Source organism: Bubalus kerabau, chromosome 9 (assembly GCF_029407905.1).
Source record: "Bubalus kerabau isolate K-KA32 ecotype Philippines breed swamp buffalo chromosome 9, PCC_UOA_SB_1v2, whole genome shotgun sequence".
In the NCBI taxonomy this organism is placed as follows: Eukaryota; Metazoa; Chordata; class Mammalia; order Artiodactyla; family Bovidae; genus Bubalus; species Bubalus kerabau.
The window spans coordinates 58,357,728-58,380,121 of record NC_073632.1 but is presented as its reverse complement, the minus strand read 5'-3'; the positions used below and the strand labels follow the sequence as shown (position 1 = coordinate 58,380,121).

The 22,394-nt window shown below is 42.4% G+C and overlaps 1 protein-coding gene across 2 annotated transcripts in view; it reads right to left on the bottom strand.

Moving 5' to 3' along the window:
* Positions 1-22,394, bottom strand: part of FAXC (failed axon connections homolog, metaxin like GST domain containing) — a 78,992-nt gene that overhangs the window by 30,169 nt on the left and 26,429 nt on the right. The window contains exons 5-6 of one of the 2 annotated variants that reach the window (XM_055535420.1): positions 21,269-21,496; positions 3,030-3,147 (exon numbers count right to left, since the gene is read on the bottom strand). The exons of the other annotated variant lie outside the window; for it this stretch is intronic. Of the exons in view, the coding sequence (XP_055391395.1) occupies positions 21,270-21,496 (227 nt within the window). The 3' untranslated portion in view covers positions 3,030-3,147; position 21,269. Of the gene's footprint in view, positions 1-3,029; positions 3,148-21,268; positions 21,497-22,394 lie in introns of those variants that run through there. 2 annotated transcript variants of the gene reach the window in all.

Sequence of the window (22,394 nt, the reverse complement as noted above, 5' to 3'; positions counted from 1 at the left end):
AGATATGCAGATGACACCACCCTTATGGCAGAAAGTGAAGAAGAACTAAAGAGCCTCTTGATAAAAGTGAAAGAGGAGAGTGAAAAAGTTGGCTTAAAGCTCAACATTCAGGAAATTAACATCATGGCATCTGGCCCCATCACTTGATGTCAAATAGATGGAGAAACAGTGTCAGACTTTATTTTGGGGGGGCTCCAAAATCACTGTAGATGGTGGCTAAACCATGAAATTTTAAAAGACACTTACTCCTTGGAAGGAAAGTTATGACCAACATAGACAGCATATTAAAAAGCAGAGACATTACTTTGCCAACAAAGGTCCATCTTGTCAAGGCTATGGTTTTTCCAGTGGTCATGTATGGATATGAGAGTTGGACTATAAAGAAAGCTGAGCACCAAAGAATTGATGCTTTTGAAATGTGGTGTTGGAGAAGACTCTTGAGAGTCCCTGGGACTGCAAGGAGATCCAACCAGCCCATCCTAAAGGAGATCAGTCCTGAGTATTCATTGGAAGGACTGATGTTGAAGCTGAAACTCCAATACTTTGGCCACCTGATACAAAGAAGTAACTAATTGGAAAAGACCCTGATGCTGGGGAAGATTGAGGGCAGGAGGAGAAGGGGATGACAGAGGATGAGATGGTTGGATGGCATCACTGACTCAATGGAGATGAGCTTGAGTAAACTCCAGGAGTTGGTGATGGACAGGGAGGCCTGGTGTGCTGTGGTCCATGGGGCCGCCAAGAGTCAACATGACTGAGTGACTGATCTGAACTGAACTAGGTAACCACAGTACATTTATTGTTGCTGTCGTTGTTTAGTCGCCCAGTCGTGTTGGACCCTTTTGCAATCCCATGGATTGGGATTCTCCAGGCAAGAATACTGGAGTGAGTTGCCATTTCCTTTCTCCAGGGGATCTTCCCAACCCAAGGATCAAATCCATGTCTCCTGCCTGCATCTCCAGCCTTGCTGGCAGATTTTTTACCACTGAACCACCAGGGAAGTCCCTCAGTACATTTACCAAAACTAAGAAATTAACATCAATATAATTCAATTAACAGTGCTGTACCCTTCGTTAAAATTTTAGTGGTTTTTCAACTAATGTTCTTCTCTGCCTCAGGATCCCACATTGCATGTAGTTGTCAGGTTGCCCTAGTTCCTCAGTCTTTCCTTGTCACCCCCCGCCCCCACCTACCCCACCACACAGCCATGCCCTGCAAGATCGTAGTTCCCTGACCAGGGATTGAACCCCATATAGTGAGCACAGAGGTTTAACCACTGGACCACCAGGGAAGTCCCTCCTTGTCTTTCATAACCTTGACATTTTTAAAGAATACTGATGAGCTATTTTGCAAAATGGTCATCAACTTGGGTTTGTCCAAGGTGATTAATCATTAGAGTAGTCATCCATATTTACAAATGCTCCTGTGATGGTTATTTCATATGTCAACCTGACTACAGCATGGGGGGCTAAGTGATGTGGTCAAACATTATTCTGGTATTTAGGCAATGGCACCCCACTCCAGTACTCTTGCCTGGAAAATACCATGGATGGAGGAGCCTGGTGGGCTGCAGTCCATGGGGTCGCAAAGAGTCAGACACGACTGAGTGACTTCACTTTCACTTTTCACTTTCATGCATTGGAGAAGGAAATGGCAACCCACTCCAGTGTTCTTGCCTGGAGAATCCCAGGGACGGGGGAGCCTGGTGGGCTGCCATTTATGGGGTCACACAGAGTCAGACATGACTGGAGCGACTTAGCAGCAGCAGCAGCAGGGCAAGATTAACATTTAAGTGATAGGCTGAGTAAAGTAGAACACTCTCCCTAGTGCAGGTGGGCCTCCTCCAGTTAGTTGAAGGCCTTCATATGACAAGAGGGCGGACTCTTCCCGGAGGAAGAGAAAATTCCTACTGCCTAATTGCCTCTCAACTAGGACAGAGGCCTTTGCTGACTTCAGACTTAAATGGAAACACTGGCTTTTCCAGGGTCTTGAGCCAGTTCTGACTGGAACTACACCATCAGCCCTCCTTGGTCTCCAGCTTGCCAACCCCCTCTGCAGATCTTGGTATCTGTCAGCCTCATAATTGTATGAACCCATATAAATTTATTATATGAGAGAAACAGACATTGATAGATCCAGATATCTAGATCTGTATCTCCTATTGGTTTATTTCTCTGGAGACCCCCAATACCCCTTCTCAGAGCATCATATCAGGAGGTCCATAATGTCCATACGTCTTATCACTGGGGATATTAACCATGACCACGTGGTAAAGGTAGTATCCATAAGGTTTCTTCCCTGTAATGTCACTAGTTTTCCTTTTGCAGTTAATAACCTTGGGGGAGAAACTTTGAGACTGTATCACTATCCTGTTTCTCCTCAAACTTTGGCCCACTAATTTTAGCATCCATCAGTAGACATCAAATGAAACAACGAAATACTGTGGAGTTTGCCTAATCAGGATTTTCTATTTCTCTATTACTTCTACATGTATTGATTCAAATACTACTATTCCTTTCATCCTCCTTTTACTGACATATTCAATTATTTATTTATATAAGCATGCACTTGTCGATATTTCTTTTACTCCAGTAAAGAGTAATCCAGTACTCTCATTATTCCTTATGTTGCTCAAATTGTTCCAAATTTGGTCTTTTGAGCTTAGCAGGAAGTATTTTTAAGAAAAAGACTGAATTTAGATTAGATTCTGGTTCGAGATGAAAAGGCCAAGTCAAAGTCTCAAGTCTATAGCATCCCCAGGCTTCCCCAAGTGGGCCCAGTTCTCACTACTGGAGGGTTTCAGCAAAAATAGAACATTAAGGGCCCTTCTGAAGGGCACTGAGGGAGAAGGCTTGGGTGAGGAGGCAACTCGAGCTTCATTTTCATGTGTAGAGATGCACAGAAGCAGTTGACAGTACTCCCATCACCACCTCCCATCTCATCCTTCCTCAGATAACCTCCACTGGCCTAACTCAACACTTCCTTAAGGCTCAGATCACATGCTCCCTCCTCCACTCCAGAAAGGTTACCTGCTCTGTCCAGTGCTCCAGCAACTCTCCTCTGCCAACCCCCAGAGGCATACCTGCTTAGAGCAGGGCTGCTCAAAGAGCAGTTTGGGACCAGCTGCATCAGCATCACAAATGCTACCTATTGAATCAAAACGACTGAGAGTGAGACTGGGAGAGAATCTGTGTTTTAACAAGCTTTCGGGTCAGTGATTCTTAGAGAGCCAGCAATTCTCGGACCACACTTTGAACAGTGCTGTTCCAGATGATTCTCATGTACACTGAAGTTTGAGAAGTGCTGGTCTAGACTAGAGTATATCAGTGTTCTTAAACTCAAGCATGCATCATAATCCTCTGGAGGGCTTTTTAAAAATACTGATTTATCTCCCACGAATCCCCAGGTTTCGGATTCAGTAGGTATGGGTGGGACTCAAGACTCTGCCTTTCTAACAAGAGCTCAGGTAGTGCTAAGGCTGCTGGTCCAGGAACCACACTTTGGGAAACACTCACCTAAATCAATCATTAGGTAATTCACATATGTCATCTCATAGTCTTATTTATGTGTGTGTCCTATCTCCTCAAGTAGTGTTTAATCTCCTTGAGGGCAGGTAACCCTCTTTTACTTTTCTGTCCATCTGATATCTATCATAGTAGAAATCATCAAATAAGGTGCTGATAGCCTTAAGTATTAACCACCTTTATCCCTAGTGGCTTAGTGCTAAAGAATCCACCTGCCAACACCTGCCAATAGGTTAGATCCCTGGGTCTGGAAGATCTCCACTGGAGGTAGAAATGACAACTCACTTCAGCATTCTTGCCTGAGTAATCCCATGAGGACAGAGGAGCCTGGCGGGCTACAGTCTGTGGGGTCACAAAAGAGTTGGACACGACTGAATAACTAAACAAAAACAACAGCAACTAGATTTAAGTATGCTTGATCTCTGTCCTTTCTTAGCATAGAGAACTCCTGTAAGGATTTTAAAACGTAAAAATGTGAAAGCATTTTGCAAACTAGAAGGTGCTATTCTAACATATGCAATTATTTTATACTCATCACCAATAATAGAACAAGTACTATTTGTGGGCAGAACACTCCAACTTTCCTCCCAGTATAGAAAGCCCTTCACCCACTTTCTGACCAGACAGTTCCCACACCCAAGCCCTCCAGGAACCTATCCATCATTTCCTGGGCAAGGCAGGCAATTTTATGGTTAGTCAGTTCCTTATACTGAGACAAAATATGTCTCCTCAGGACATCTACCATTGATTCCAGATCTTTCCTCTGGAAGCACACAAAGTATTTATGGCCATATTTACTCTACATGGCCGGGCTTCTCTGGTAGCTCAGTGGTAAAGAATCCATCTGCCAATGCTGGAGATGCAAGAGATGCATATTTGATTCCTGAGTTGGGAAGATCCCCTGGAGAAGGAAATGGCAACCCACTCCAGTATTCTTGTCTAGGAAATACCAAGAACAGAAGATTCTGGCAGGCTACAGTCCATGGAGTTGCAAAGAGTCAAACATGACTTAGACATTAAACAACAACTGCACAGCACTCACTCCTAGGAAAATTAAATCTCCACTAACATGCTTCTAGGTAAAAACTGATGATTTGTTTTCACACGTATCACTGTAGGATAGTGAGCAGAGTGTTTGGGAAGCAGCTACAGAAATGAACACAGAATTACATCTACTTACTCCCTTACTAATTCTGTTCCCAGCTTTTACTGGCCACTATCAGCTCCATTTCTGCCATTTAGCTAAATTTCCAAGTGCTGTAAGTGGCAAAAAAGACTGGCTATGCAGGAAAATATTGTTCTAGAGAGAAATTAAAGATTAATAGTCAAAAGACTTTCAAGCACTCATTTTTCTATTAGTCTAAGAATAAATGATAATTATATGTTTCACCTACTTAGTGTTCCCTATACTTGAGCACCAACACGATTTATAAGCAGATAATTCCAATGAAGTCAATGTCGATATCATTCCTTTTCTAACTGTCCCTCTCTCAATTAACTAAGACTTCAAGGACTATGGAGAAAGAAAATTTTGAGTACCTTCCCCAAGGATGGCACAGATCCCAATAACCTTCCAACCTTCAAAGAACACACACTTGAAGTTCTTTTTCTGCATGAGACTCTCCCAGAGGGCAAAGCAGCAGGAAATCTATGTTCTAGTCTCTCTTACACTCTTGTCAGACTTCTCTTTGTCAGAAACAATAGGACAGGCCACTTCTTAAAAAGCTCTTGTTCATATTCCCAGCATACTCTAAAATCACTGAATGTGTGATTCTTTCAACTGCAGCGGGTACTATCTTATATAAGAGATTATTAACAGTCCTTATGGGTAAATATCAGAATTAAAATCATTAACTTTTACAACATTCTGACATTTACTGCTGCTGCTGCTGCTAAGTCGCTTCAGTCATGTCCGACTCTGTGTGACCCCATAGATGGCAATGCACCAATTGGCTTACACTCTGGGAAAAAATTAAGGTGGTGGGGGAGGGGGGGGCGGGCACCAGAAGAAGCCCCTAAATTTAATCACTCCTCAGATTGCATTCTGGAAGGCAACTAGATACTCCTATAATCTTCTACAAAATTCCCTAGAGGAACATACAAGAGAATTTTTTTCAGTGCACATGCATTATCTTGACCCCTTCCCTAATTGCCATCTCACCTCTTCCTCCCGATTTTCTCTTTGTCAATGTCCCTGCTCTTAAAATTTTCTGTGGATCAAACAAGGATGCACATACATTCTCCACTATAAGGACAGGATTGCACTCGCTCTTCTGAACTTCAGTCCTCCTATTAATGTGTCTGAACACCTTCTGACCTCCACACTCAAAGCCTTCATGCACATACACTGTAATTTTAAGGAAGTGGGACAAAGGAATTGCAGCAGTTGTAGAAAAAATTCATATATGGGAGATCTAGAGTAGGAAAACATTTCCCAGGAGGAGGCAAATACCTGATTAGCTTCACTTATTATTATAATTTAATATCACTAAACAGCAGCTTCTGGAAGTTTTCAAGAACCACAGCTGACATCTCTAACAATGACGCAGCGTTACTGACTCACTGATGATCGGCCTTCTTATTTATCTCTCTTCTTGAAGTTGCTGCAATATTGCTGGTTTGGGGTCTGATTAGACATTTAACTGAAATAGTGCGATTTGAGGAGTATAAAAGCTCTATGTATCACCCCAGTTTCACTTTCCCAACTACACCTTCTAAGGGTAAAGAATATAGAGCACCCCAAGTCAAATCACTTCCCAAGAGGCTTTCTCCTTAATTTCATTTCTGTCCTGGCTGTTCTGTATTTGGGCAACAGAGGAGGCAGCTGTTCTCTTTATTCAATAAAGACTATCTGGTTGCCCTCAAATATGATTTAGTTAATAAAATAACACATCAGACTGAATTCAATGTCATGTTGAAGTTTAAAATCAAATCCTGTTGTAAGGAACTTATCCTTCTTCTAAGAAAGTTGAACAGAAGCAGGTTCTAATGGCAGGTTTTGTGTTTGGCCATCAGGCTCCTGCAAGCAGACTCCACATTCCTGGAGGATTTTTCTTCATGGTATGGACCCCAGGTTTCACCTTAGCTGGAATCCAGGATCTTCAATCATTCTCAAACATTTGTTTAGTTGCTAACCCGTGTCCAACTCTTTGCAACTCCATGGACTATAGCCAGCCAGACTCCTCTATCCAAGGGATTTCCCAGGTAAGAATACTGGAATGCATTGCCATTTCCTTCTTCACTCAAACATCAGAGCAATCACCAAAAATTGGTGAAAATCTTTAACCACCAGAACTGTTTAGCATCTGGCCAGAGTGGTAGACCTGACTCGCACAAAAGGCACAGGTCCCTTGAGATGAAATCAAACTGCTATCGACCTCATCTTTCTGAGGAATTCCCTGGCAGTCCAATATTAGGACTCAGTGTTTTCACTGCTGGGGTCTGGGTTCAATCCCTGGTCTGGGAATGGCAAAAAAAAAAAAAAAAAAAAAAGGAATCTGATTCCTTCTCAGATGATATACCCATGAGTATGCTGGGTATCACATCAGAATTCTGTGTGCTGTGTGTTTTCAAGCATAGGACTCAGTCTTTAGCTCCTACCCTGTGGGAGATCTATTACTCCCCTACTGAACCCTCTTGTCCATGTATCCTGACCATTAGATGGTTAAGAATGTCCCACAGATATAGTGAAAATGAGTATACTACCCAAGCAATCTATAGATTCAATGCAATCCTATCAAGCTACCAACAGCATTCTTCACAGAGCTAGAACAAATAATTTCACAATTTGTATGGAAATACAAAAAACCTCGAATAGCCAAAGCGATCTTGAGAAAGAAGAAAGGAACTGGAGGAATCAACCTACCTGACTTCAGGCTCTATTACAAAGCCACAGTTATCAAGACAGTATGGTACTGGCACAAAGACAGAAATATAGATCAATGGAACAAAATAGAAAGCCCAGAGATAAATCCACGCACATATGCACACCTTATCTTTGACAAAGGAGGCAAGAATATACAATGGATTAAAGACAATCTCTTTAACAAGTGGTGCTGGGAAATCTGGTCAACCACTTGTAAAAGAATGAAACTAGAACACTTTCTAACACCATACACAAAAATAAACTCAAAATGGATTAAAGATCTAAACGTAAGACCAGAAACTATAAAACTCCTAGAGGAGAACATAGGCAAAACACTCTCTGACATACATCACAGCAGGATCCTCTATGACCCACCTCCCAGAATATTGGAAATAAAAGCAAAAATAAACAAATGGGACCTAATTAAAATTAAAAGCTTCTGCACATCAAAGGAAACTATTAGCAAGGTGAAAAGACAGCCTTCAGAATGGGAAAAGATAATAGCAAATGAAGCAACTGACAAACAACTAATCTCGAGAATATACAAGCAACTCCTACAGCTCAACTCCAGAAAAATAAATGACCCAATCAAAAAACGGGCCAAAGAACTAAATAGACATTTCTCCAAAGAAGACATACAGATGGCTAACAAACACATGAAAAGATGCTCAACATCACTCATTATCAGAGAAATGCAAATCAAAACCACTATGAGGTACCATTTCACACCAGTCAGAATGGCTGCGATCCAAAAGTCTACAAGCAATAAATGCTGGAGAGGGTGTGGAGAAAAGGGAACCCTCTTACACTGTTGGTGGGAATGCAAACTAGTACAGCCACTATGGAGAACAGTGTGGAGATTCCTTAAAAAACTGGAAATAGAACTGCCTTATGATCCAGCAATCCCACTGCTGGGCATACACACTGAGGAAACCAGAAGGGAAAGAGACACGTGTACCCCAATGTTCATCACAGCACTGTTTATAATAGCCAGGACATGGAAGCAACCGAGATGTCCATCAGCAGATGAATGGATAAGAAAGCTGTGGTACATATACACAATGGAGTATTACTCAGCCATTAAAAAGAATACATTTGAATCAGTTCTAATGAGGTGGATGAAACTGGAGCCTATTATACAGAGTGAAGTAAGCCAGAAAGAAAAACACCAATACAGTATACTAACGCATATATATGGAATTTAGAAAGATGGTAACAATAACCCTGTGTACGAGACAGCAAAAGAGACACTGATGTATAGAACAGTCTTATGGGCTCTGAGAGAGAGGGAGAGGGTGGGAAAATTTGGGAGAATGGCATTGAAACATGTAAAATATCATGTATGAAACGAGTCGCCAGTCCAGGTTCGATGCATGATACTGGATGCTTGGGGCCAGTGCACTGGGATGACCCAGAGGGATGGAATGGGGAGGGAGGAGGGAGGAGGGTTCAGGATGGGGAACACATGTATACCTGTGGCGGATTCATTTTGATATTTGGCAAAAATAATGCAATTATGTAAAGTTTAAAAATAAAATAAAATTAAAAAAAAAAGAAGATAAGGGAAAATATCAATAAAATTACTTACTCAGTAAAAAAAAAAAAAAGAATGTCCCACAGAACTGTCTCTCCAATGCACACCACTTTCTCAAAGATCACTGAATCCAGAGACAGAAACCTCCTGTGAGTCAAGCTCTATAATCTCGGAAGAAATCCGGGTTTATTCACAGCCAAGACAAGAACACTGCTAAAACCAGAATGAGTGGTAATAAGTGTCTCTGAAGAGACTGAAAGATAAGATTCCACTTCCAAAAGATGTAAAATCTTTTATCCACATAACCTAAGGCAACAGAGATTTGATGCCTGTTGCCCATCACAGCAGGATAAGCACTCTTTACTCTTGACCCAGCTGTACCCTTCACGGTTCAGCAGTGCTCAAAGAGACTCCTACTGGGATTAATGGGATTGGGGCTATGTAGGTGCGTTTTTTATTGATGGCTACATACATAACAAATTTCCTCAAAAATTTAGCAGCTTAAAAGGCCAAATATTTATTACCTCACAGTTTCTGTGAGTCAAGAATCCAGGCAGCTTTCACTGGGTGCCTCTGGCTCAGGGTCTTTCACAGGCTGCAATGAAGAAGTCAGCCAGGGATGCAACTAGAATTATCACACTAGGTGAAGCAAGTCAGAAAGAGAAAGACAAAGACCATACAATATCACTTACATGTGGAATCTAAAATACGTCACAAATGAACTCATCTATAGGGGCTTCCCTGGTGGCTCAGACAGTAAAAAAAAAAAAAAGAAAAAAAATCTGCCTCTAATGTGGGATACCTAGGTTCGATACTGGGTCAGGAAGATCTCCTGGAGAAGGGAATGGCAACCCACTCCAGTATTCTTGCCTAGAGAATTCCATAGACAGAGAAGACTGGCAAGCTACAGTCAACAGGGTCACAAAGAGTCGGACACGACTGAGCAACTAACACACACACACACACACGAAACAGAAACAGACTCACAGATACAGCCAAGAGACTTGTGGTTGTCAAGGGGGAGGAGAGGTGGGGAAGGGGTGGACTGCGATTTTGAGGTTAGTAGATGGAAACTATTACAAATAGAATGCATAAGCAACAAGATCCGACTGTATAGCACAGGCAACTATATTCAATATCCTGGGATACATTATAATGGAAAAGAATACAAAAAGGAATGTGTATATATATATAACTGAGTCACAATGTTATACAGAAGAAATTAACACAATTCTGTAAATCAACTGTACTTCAATAAAAAAAAATAAATTGAAACAAAAAATCCCAAATATTAGGGGAAAAAAAAGATGTCAGCCAGCCTGCAGTTATCTCAAGGCTTGACAGGGGGAAGACGCTTCCCAACTCACCCATAAGGCTGTTAACAGGACTCTATAGCACTGCAGGATCCTGGCCATGTGTTCCCTGCCACGTGGGCCTCTGCACCGCGCTGCTCACAGTGGTGGAGACTTCCATCAGAGCAAGTGAAAGACCAAGGGCAGGAGAGAGAAGCTGTGCAAGACAGAAGCTACCATTTTTCTTAAAACCTAATCTTAGAAGGGACATCCCATTGCTTCTGCCATATTCTGTTTGTCAGAAGCAAAGCAGTAAGTTCAGCCTGTGCTCAAGGGAAGGGGATTACCCGAGAGGATGAATCCTGGGAGGCAAGGATCACTGGGGCATCTTGGAGGCTGACGACCACAGAAGAAAAATATAAGCACAGCATTTAAAAGTGTTTACAGGTTAAATGTTATGATATCTGTAACTTTAAAACATTTCCACATCAAGAAAAAATAGTTGAGGTAAGTATGACAAAACATTATTAAATAGAGGTGATGGTTATAAAGCTATTATTTGGACTATTAAATATTATTCTACTTCTCTGTGTGTTTTACATATCATGCATACATCATATGTATAATATATTTTATGTTTTATTATGTTGTATATTATATAATTAATGTATATACACATGTGGGGCTTCCCTGTGGCTCAGTTGGTAAAGAATCCACCTTCAACGAGATAGATCCTAGTTCATTCCCTGGGTTGGGAAGATCCCCTGGAGAAGGGAAAGGCTATCCACTCCAGTATTCTGGACTGGAGAATTCCATGGACTGTACAGTCAGTCCATGGAGTCACAAAGAGTTGTACACAACTGAGAGACTTTTACTTTCTTTCAAATACACATGTATATTATTATAAAAGTATATACATATTACCATATGAGGGTGAGTACTATGTATTGTATTACTATTTGCCTAAGCACACTGGAAATGTTCCATAAATGTCAGCTCTTAATATTATTTTGATTATATGCAAGACACAGCTCTGGGTACTTGGGATTGTGTGACTAACAGAACAGACAAGGTCACTGCTCTCATGGAGTCTACATCCCATGGAGAGATGATAAACAAATCAATCAATAAATAAGAAAGCCAGTGATATGTGCAATGCAGAGAATTAAAGTAAGGTGATGTGATAGAAGGTGACTGACAGTTAGGTTAGACTGGTGGTCAAGGAAGGCCTCTCTGTGGAGGTGCTAGTTACCCAGAGACATGAATGTCAAGAAGGATCTAGTGGTGCCCAAATCCGGAGAAGGGAATTCTAGTCAGGGAAAACAGCTAAGAGAAGTATCACAAGGTCAGGGTAAGCATGGTGTGTTTGTGAAGTAGAGAGAAGACAAGTGTTGTTTTCACAGAGTGGGCAAAGTTTAAGAAATGAAATTGGAGAATAGACTTACGGACATGGGGAGAGGGGAGGAGAGGGTGAGATGTATGGAAAGAGTAACATGGAAACTTATATTACCATATGCAAAATAGATAGCCAAGGGGAATTTGCTGTGTGGCTCAGGAAACAGGGGCTCTGTATCAATCTAGAGTGGTGGGATGGGGAAGGAGATGGGAGGGAGGTTCAAAAGGGAGGGGATATATGTATACCTATGGCTGTTTCATGTTGAGGTTTGACAGAAAACAACAAAATTCTGTAAAGTGATTATCCTTCAATAAAAACATAAAGTAAAAAAAAAAAGAAGTGAAATCGGAAAGAAGGCAGGACCCCAGCAGGTCTACAGCAAAGTGTTAAATATATATATATATATATATATATATATTTTTTTTTTTTTGCCCCTTATAGGCTTATAGGTTATTATAAAATATTCAGTATGGAGTGGGATTTAAAGATTTACTGTCTGCATGGCATTATCTTGTGAATATTTTTCTTTTCTTTTAATCATTCAGGAATTGGAATCCGAAACATTTAAATACATGGGCCTGCCATGTGGCGCTAGTGGTAAAGAATCTGCCTGCCAATGCAGGAGATGCAAGAAACACAGGTTCAATCCCTGGGTCAGGAAGATCCCCTGGAATAGGAAATGGCAACCCGCTCCAGTATTCTTGCCTGGAAAATTCCATGGACAGAGGAGCCTGGCAGGCTACAGTCTACGGGGGTGCAGAAAGTTGGATACACACACATACTACATTGAAACATAAAGTGACTTTTCTCAGGGAAGAAACAATTAGAAGACCCCCAGGATGAAGCAAAAACCAGACTGCTTCTGTCAGAATGACATCAACCAATTTGTGCCGCTAAATAAGCCATAAAGGTTCTAAGAATTCAGCACTGATTAGCATTTCATTTTAATCTGCTAAGTAACTTTTTTATTTCATTAATAATCAACACATTTTTACCAACTGAGATAGCAACAATGAAACCAGAAAAGAAATCAGCCACAACTCAAGGCCGCAACTGCCCAGTCCCCGTAAGGGCATAAAGATTTTAACCAGAGCAGGGCCTGGCCCCACCAATCAATCCCTGGCTATTGAAGGTGGCCAGGCCCCCCAGGCCCCCATTGCTCCCTCCTTCTGGAAGCCTGGAATGGATGTGATGCCTGAAGAGAAGAGCTGCTGCTCTCTGAGGACTGGAGCTAATGGCCCTCTCCATTAGAAGCTGCAGCAATTTAGTTACTCAACAATATGTAAAGATCTTTCAGAGTACATGGATCACTTCCCTTCAGTCAGAGCAGATTCCAGTATCAATCTGTACAAAGCTTAAGTATTCACAGGAACCCCATCAATCCAGGTAAAAATAAAATGTATGGTTTCCAAGTCAAATTATTACTATTCTTACAGGTGACTTTAACAAGCCACCAATGCACACATACAGAAGTTGTCCTGAAGCAGAAATGCATTTTCATTAGCTAGCTGCACAGCCCAAGACTGGCTCCCTAGCCTCTCTGACTCCCGTTGGGCTTTCTCATCTGTGAAATAACTAACTCCCACGGGTGCTGTAAGACTACAACATCTTCAGGATGCTGTTAAAAATACTGTCTAAAATTTATTCACACACACACAAAAAAACCCTTGAAGTCTGCATAGTAGGTCTGTGACATGGAAAGAAGGAAGGAGTAGGCCAAGGCCCATGCAGACAGACCCAACCAGGGTCACCCTAACCAAGACACAGCTCCCTCATGTGGCCCGTTCCCAGAACACACACCCGCCCTTCTCTCTGCCCTATAGTAAATGACAAACATATTTGAATCACCTCCTGGATTTTAAAAATACCTTTCCCAGCCCTGATCCTAATAAACAATGAGGGCTGAGAACCACTGTCCTAGACAGGCCCCTGTAATTTGCAAAGGGCTTAGAATCTACATTAGGAAACACTGCTTTGAGGTTCCAGAACATACCTTATAGTGTCTATTATATTCTTCTTTATCTGTGGGTTTTCTCTTTCGAGCTAGATTGACAGGCATAATTACTCCTGTCTTTGTTCTCCTCCTCTGCCCTCTGTTCAGTTACTCAACATATGCTAAATATGCTAATATGTACATAGATATAACCTAATGTTTCTCATCTTTTTCTGCTGCCAGTTGTGAAGACTCTGCCCTGCCACTTTCACTGGGAGGCATGGCGTGTGGCTGCTGCGTGCCAGCTAGGCTCCCAGCCTCGGCCTGAACGCCTCATGAGAAGGCAGTGCAGCTTACATGATGCAATTAAACAGGGTAGGATGAGCAGCTATTAAAACAGCCTATTCCCAAGCTCTCTTAAAAAACAAAAACCAATTTTGCTACTGTCCAAAAGCCTTGGAGTAAAAATCACTTCAAAAGAAGTAGAAGGTTAGAAGAGAGGTTTATCGGAAATCAACCTTGTTCAAAAAGTAGATTTAAAAACAAGGGGCACAGAGTAAATGCAGATCATTTAAAGCACCCTGCTTTTGGAAGTCATGAGTGGCAGCCCAAACATAAATCTCAATCCAAGAGATGAACCAGAACACGAGTGAATAAATCTACCTCGTCTCATAACATGGAAACCCGCCTCTGCTCTTTTCTCTAGAGAATGAATACAAAATTATCAAACCATCAGAACTGAAAGGATCCCCACGACAATTTCTAGTTAAGCTTCATATTGCCTGTGAAAAGACTCCCCAGCTGTCTGGATGGTGGTCCTCACCCTCTTGGAGCAAATAAAAAACAGCGGCTCTGACCACATGACAAGATGTGCGCGTGCACGCGTGCTGTGTCGCTTCAGTCATGCCCGACTCTTTGCAACCCTATGGACTGTGGCCCACCAGGCCTCCCTGTCACAAGCCCTTCTAACTTTCAATGGGTCTGTTCTACTGTGCTGTCACACCTGAGCTGCCATCTGTTGTCATTTCACCTCATACACACCCCAGTCCCCCTCTGCCCTCCTTTCCTCTGCCCAAACATGCCCATCACCTGCAGTAACACCTAAGGCACCCTCTTTAAATAACTGAAAAAAACTAGTTTATGACCCTTATATCTGCACTTCTCCAGACTATCCATGCTCACTTTCTTCCTCACAGGAAATTATCTTGAGACTAACCACCTTCCTAATCACCCTTCTCTGGATGCACCCAGGTTTGGCCACATTCTTTTTAAAGATGGACCTCGGAACTGAGTATCGCATCCTTTGTTCAACAAACACTTGCTGAAAGCTTCATATATGCCAGGGCCTTGTTCGGGCTCTAGAGACAGAAACATATCCACCAGGCCTGGGACCCAGTCCAGCTGAGGAGACAGTCAAGCCTACCATTCAGAGATAGTACAGGAAGTGCTCTGGGGGAGAAAGTACCCGGGGCCTGGGAGCAGGGAACAGGTTTTCCTGACACAGTCTGGGAGAAAGTTCCAGAAAGGCTTCCTTGAGGAAACAACTTAATCCAAGACATTATGCTTTGTTTAAACAGGCTACGTTTTTATTAGCTTCTTTGGAAGTCCATCATGCTGGTGACATATTGAGATTGAAGTCAACTAAAATCCTCGTATCTTTTATCATTTATCTCTCCCCACCCTGTATTAGTGCAATTCAATTTGAGGTCCTAAGTATAGAATTTGACATTTATCCCTACTGGGTTTCTTCTTGTTATGGTTGACAGCTTTGATTCCTGATTTTTCCATCCAATTTTTAGTTATCCTTCCACCCGGAGTCATTTAAAAACCATTAAGTTTGTCTTTGAAGTTGTCAATAGATCTATGAGAAAAGACAAGAGCAGTGTCCCTGGAGATTCAGGGATACCAGTCCATTAATGGGTGTTGTGAGGACACAGATACTCAACCAAGCGCATATCCACCACCAATTAATCCAGGGGGTTTCCAACTTTTTTCTTTGGTAGGGGAAGTTCTCTATCAAACAAAATGAAACAGATTCCCAATACACAGAGAGGTAACGGAGGAGCTGATCTAAGTGAAGAAAGGGTAGAAAGAATCCAGCCATCAAGGGATCACTCTCCCCCACAACAAACCACTCAAGAAACCTTGGTGGTACAATAGGCATCCATGAAGCCACCTTTGAAAATGAGCCATCTTCCACAAGCATATAATGAGAGATGGTCTCCAATTTCTTGAAGAAATCAAGAGATTGTCTATCCAATCAGTAGGCCCAGCAAGTCAAGAAAAATAAACAGCTGATCCTGAACAACATGAATTTTAACTGCTGCAGGTCCACTTGTATGCAGATTTTTTTTCAATAAATACACTGTTCACATATATGATCCTAGGCTGGTTGAATTTGCTGATGTGAAACCCACAGATACAAAGACCCAACAATGGGGCTTGAGCATCCACAGATTTTGGTATTAACAGCAGGTCCCGGAACCAATTCCCAGTGGACACAGAGGGACAACTGCAATCACTTTTTGATATGACATTCACAATGAACCAATAATAGTCCTTCAAGAAAACCAGCCATCTATTCAATAATTCATTCTAGTGTTTTATTTCATTATGAGAACCTACTTTCTCTCTCCCCCTTTTGGAAACAAGGATGATTTCCTATCTCCATCTTCTGACATTTTTCCTAGCCTCCTCATTTCTGAAAGAGTACAGTCAGAATTCTAAGATCACATGGGGAAATTTTTCACATCCTAGGATATTGTCAGCCTAGAAACATGAGCTCCAATATACTATAAGCTTCCTGAAAGTGGACACTCTTATACCATTATTATTCATCTTTGTTTCCCAAGAGCCTAGCATAGCAGCCAGTGCATAATTGATACAAAAATAATGTTCAGGTCATTTTCCTGTTAGTCTTTAGTTGTTTAAAAATCTTGAAATGCTCTCTTTTGACCTTCTCACTTAATTTAGATTTCAATTCAACTTTTTATGTAGAAGCAAATTATGAGTTGAGAGTTGATTTTATCCTTGCTGTCACTTAAGTTTGCATCCTTGAAAAAAAAAATCCTTTAAATGTTCTGAGCTCTCTTGCAAACCACAATCCTCAGTCTCCTGACATTACAGCTCTCTGCTCAGCTCTTTAGAGCACCCTTTGCAGTAATAACAATTTCATTGGGTATGCCTGTGATCAAAGAGAACGGATGAAATGCATCATTCTTTCTGGAGAAAAATGCAAATTACTTACAAACGATCCATAAGTAGCCACCTAAGGATAAGCCAATTTATACGTGTTCTGTCACGCTTAAACCTTTAGCTGCCCTAAGAGAAGGGAAAGCTGACAATATAAGGGGGTAGATAAGGATGAAGAAAAAGAGAGTGGTGAGCGCCTAGTAACTTAAGCTTCCTGTTACCATATCAAACAAAAACCAAGCACTCTGGACAAAAAAAATCCATACTATTAATAATCATAATCAATGTCTCAGCATTATAATCCTCTTTATAGATAAAAATTCTCGTAATTTTTTTTTTTTTTAGGAAAAACCCTGAAAGGCTTAATTATCTAGTAATTACAGTCGTCCCTTAGGATATCAGTTCCAGGATTCCCACATATACCAAAATCCGCAGATGCTCAAGTAAGTTCCTCAGTCAGCCCTCCATATCCACAGGTTCCACATCCACAGATTCAGGTAATCACGTGTCCTAAACATAGTACTACAGGATCCAGGCTTGGCTGAACTGCAGATGCAGAAATCAGGAGGATCTGGTTTCGCTGGGGGCTCAGCAGTAAAGAATCTGCCTGCCAGTGAAGGAAGATTCCACACACTGAGGAGCAACTGAGCTTCTGCACCACAATTATGGAAGACCCTGTACTCTAGAGCCTGTGCCCCATAAGAGAAGCCACTGCTGTGAGATGCCCGTGCATTGTGATCAAGAGTAGCTCCCACTTGCCACAACTAGAGAAAGCCCATGCACAGCAAGGAAGACCCAGCGCAGTCGAAAATAAATCAATAAATATTCCCAACTCATTCACAGTCCCGTACAAAGAGCTGAAGGCAGCTACACTCCTACAGTCCGACTCATACAGTCCTGAGTCAAAGGCATTACCCTTCTGTCTGCATTCCAATCATTCCAAGTACAGTCTCCCATGTAAGGTCTCCAGCCGTGGCTCCAATTAAAATAAACTAAATGTATATATTTTTTTAAAAAGAACATTCTTTCATAGGATTTTTCAGTTTCCACCTAGAGAGCCCAGGCTTATTTCTGATCCTGCCTCTTAAAAGCATTCACAAATTTCAAATTTTGCTCAGAAAGTACCCTCAGATCCACAGATCCTGGAGTGCCTCATTGGCTGGCTGCTAAACGTCTCCAGACATTCATTCATTTTTCTCCTTCATTCATCCAGCAGGTATCTATTGCCCACCAACAGTGCCCAGCTGAGCCTCATAACTGAAATTGTATTCTTATTATTCTATCCCCTATATGATTATGTCTCCCAAACCAACTCTATTTGCCAACTATGCACTTGCTTTTCCCATAAGTGCTGTGTCACTATGCAGGGTCTATGAAGGTCCAATCAAAAGCAAAGAAACACTAGAGTTCAGTCATCTGTGCTGCTTCATTACCATCAGATAAATGCACGGTTCCCTGAAGACCCCTTCATAACAGTATGAACTACCACCTACACCCCCATCCTGCGGACTGTTTCCCCAGCCTGAACTTGAGGGGCAGTCAGAGATATGAGAAGAAACTCGGTCCAGCTTCATCCACCCCCAACGCCCACACTCGAGGAGCTACCGCTTCACCTTTCCTTAGTTCCGGTCCACCTGACAAAAGCTGCTTTCCAAAAGCTTCATATTGCAATCAGGCGCTTGAGAACCACAAAATAAGGACTATAAAACTGCAGTCTGGCAACAACCTAAGGCACATTCCCCAAAGAGGGAAGTTCTTGTACTGCAGCTACAAGATCCTCACCCCAATCTATTTCTTACCCAGCCCAGCTTCCTGCTCTGCAGTCCCAACACTCTAAGACCAGTTCTCTTATAATAAAGTCCATATGTGACAAACGCATTGCTAACATCATACACAACAGTGAAAAGCTGAAAGCATTTCCCCTAAGATCAGGAAAAAGGCAAGGATGACCACTCTTACCATTTTTACTCAACAGAGTATTGGAAGTCCTAGCCACAGCAATCAAAGAAGAAAAAGAAATAAAAGGAATCCAAACTGGAAGGGAAGAAGTAAAACTGTCACTGTTTGCAGATGACATGATACTATATGTGGAAAATCCTAGAGATGCCACCAGAAAACTACTAGAGCTCATCAATAAATTCGGTGAAGTTGCAGGATACAAAATTAATACACTGCATCACCACTTCTGCTCCATAGCAAGCCTTTTCAGTCTGGACAGATGGGACCCCAAAGGTATTTCAGGTTAAAAAAAGAGTTAGAGATTTTTCTGTTACTAGTCACAAACCCTATATATTATTAATCTTCTATATATTATTTATGGGCTTCCCTGATAGCCCAGTTGGTAAAGAATTCACTTGCAATGCAGGAGACCCCAGTTCGATTCCTGGGTTGGGAAGATCTGCCAGAGAAGGGATAGGCTACCTACTCCAGTATTCTTGGGCTTCCCTTGTGGCTCAGCTGGTAAAGAATCCACCTGCAATGCAGGAGACCTGGGTTTGATCCCTGGGTTGGGAAGATCCCCTGGAGAAGGGAAAGGCTACCCATTCCAGTATTCTGGCCTGAAGAATTCCACAGACTACAGTCCATGGGGTCACAAAGAGTCGGACATAACTGAGCAACTTTCACTTTCACATATATTTATCTAAGAACTAAGTGATCAGTTGAATATCTACATATTTGAAAAACAAAGTTATTTACAAATTGAAAAATAAACAAATTTTAAATGATTTTATTTTTTAGTTCAACAGCAAAATACAATCGTTCTGAAAAACTATACCACATTGTAACTCTACATGCTGATAAGAGTGACATGAAGCATACACATGGCAAGTGACTCATTTTGCTTCTTTCCTTTGAAAGAAGAACTACTTTACATCCCATTCAGTTCAGTTCAGTTGCTCAGTCCTGTCCGACTCTTTGCGACCCCATGAATCGCAGCACGCCAGGCCTCCCTGTCCATCACCAACTCCCAGAATTCACTCAGACTCATGTCCATTGAGTCGGTGATGCCATCCAGCCATCTCATCCTCTGCCGTCCCCTTCTCCTCCTGCCCCCAATCCCTCCCAGCATCAGAGTCTTTTCCAATGAGTCAACTCTTCGCATGAGGTGGCCAAAGTACTGGAGTTTCAGCTTTAGCATCATTCCTTCCAAAGAATTACATCCCATTACTCTTTATTAAATAGCCAAGATTACACACTGATGTTTATTTAAATAACCAATAGATCTGACTTTTTGACATGTGCCAACCCAATGGCAACAAGGACTCTGAAAAGTAAAGATGCCCCGAGCCATTTTCATGAATCAATAAAGCCTCGGACCAGGAGGGAAATGTGCATTTCACTTTCACTTTAGCCTAATACAGTTGGCTGGAAACCAGCTTGTTTTTCTCACTTTCATTTACAAATTCCACTTTATTATTTGACTCTTTCCATTGTTGTTGTTATTGTTTAGTTGCTAAGTCCTGTCTGACTCTTTCACAATGCCATGGACTGTAGTCAGCCAGGCTCCTCTGTCCATGGGATTTCCCAGGCAAAAATAACTGGAGTGGCTAGCCATTTCCTTCTCCAGAGGATTTTTCTGAATCAGGGATCAAACTCGCATCTTCTGCATTGGCAGGAACATTCTTTACTACTGAGCCAGCAGGGAAGCAGGGCTCTTTCAATAGCAGCTCCTAAAAAAGAAAAAGACCTTTTCTCCTCAAGTACTTGTGCACTTCAGCTTGGAGTTTTAACACATCTCCTTGTTGGAAGCCAGCCTCCTAAAGACGAGTATGACTTCAACTCACAAAGCCCAGGAAACTGATTTCAATGATGAGACTCCATAGTCCATGCTGCCCTCAGCCTCCAAGAGCAACATCATAAAACAGCTGGATATTATAGGTAAGCTATATCCTGGGTGAAGGGAAAAGTAGATGCTTTCTGCCTCATTTAGTAAGAAAATTATGATGCTCAGCCAGAGAGCCTTTCTTCCCTAGACACAGAAAATGTGCTTCTCTTATGATAGAATTCAAAACCAGACTGCTCCCTGGACCCCCATTCAGAATAGAACTCTAGCAAACTTTAGCTTTTCAAATAACCCACTCAGTTTCTCATCCTAGAAACTCATCTGGACTCAGAATGCCATTGTGATACTTGCCAGGGACCCAGCCTAGCAATCAGTGATGCAACTGCCTCCCATCTCACCAGCAGTGGGGAGAAATCAAACATGGAAGAGACACTGGTGTTATCCTATGACTACCACCCTGATCCCAAGTTCCCCAACCAAAAATGCTCTAGAAGGGAGATGATCACCCGACTCTGGTAAAGGAACCAGCACTGTTAAACCATTAGAGATGAACTATCTTCACTTTGGAAGCTCAACTCCTGGCTTTCTGGGGCTCCCTACGTGAAAACTGGGAAAGAAGCCAGGAGCAGATGGAGCCACTGCTGAGAAGAAATGGTCCTCTCTGCACTGGCTTCTGTGTGGCCCAGAGTCCAGCACTGAGTTTCCAAAGGAACGAGACAAACTGGAGGCAAATTCCACTCATACCTACATCAGGCAGGCCCACCTGGGCCCAGGGAGACGAAGCACCAGCAGGTCCAGACAGCATCAACCTCCAAGCCAGGCGGGGCTTCGGAGTGTCTGTTTAGAGCAGGAACCCAGCACATCAAGGCCCACCCACCCTTGCTGTTGCCCCCACAACAAAGCTGGCCAAGAGCTGGGTGTGCTGCTGGGATCTCCCTCTGCAGGTTCCAGGGAGGACTCCAGGTCCAGTAAGCATCTGCAGCGAGGAGCAGGAAGGAGCTAGTCAGAGTGGGTCACTCTGCATAGGTGACAGAACACCCCCCAGTTCCTGGGTACCAGGTAGGTTTGAACAAAACAAATCCGAAACTCCACTTCCTGGAGGAGGTACTTAATGTGCTCCAGAATAGAGATGAGGGTACCCAGGGAGGCCCAAGGAAAACCACAGTTGCTGGACAAAATCAGCAGCTCTGAAGGACTAGGACCTATGACCTTGGTTCCATATACACGAACTGTTCCCAGGAGAGGCCATTATTTCACACATCGAAGTTGAATTCAAATGATCCGTTTGTGAACTGTCAGAGCTAAGGCTCAAGCCTCACTCAGGACAATGTCACATCAGCCCAGCCACAGCCGACCAGGTGAGCAAAGGTGGGTCACTCGACTGAGCATCATCATGCACCCATGGAGAGAGGCCCCTCGGTGCTTCTCTTTGAGAGGCTTCCCAAGTGCAGTTAAACCCACTGGGTGCAGTAAATACAAAATCAGAAGAGCTCAAACGTGCTAATAAGAAGAGGACTCAGATTATAAAGAGAAATGAAAGACGTGAGAAAATGTCAAATTTTCTCATTCTCTCGGGCTGGGTTGGCATTTAGCTGGAGGTCAACAGTACCCAGTCGAATCTTCTGAGCAGACGTGTCTATAAATAGCCTTTCACCCTGACCCATTTATAAATAGAAGCGCTTCCTTACTCAAATTCCTCCTTGGCTCACAACACATTCAGAAATACCATCACTTACAGCCAGTTAGTAATGCTAGGCTACGTTCTATGTTCTCTTCACCCAGGAGCTTCACCACACTAGAAACACTCACCCTCTAGTGATTCAGAAGACAGACACATGTTCCTGAAAATTAGGGGACTTGGTTAAAAGGTGGGA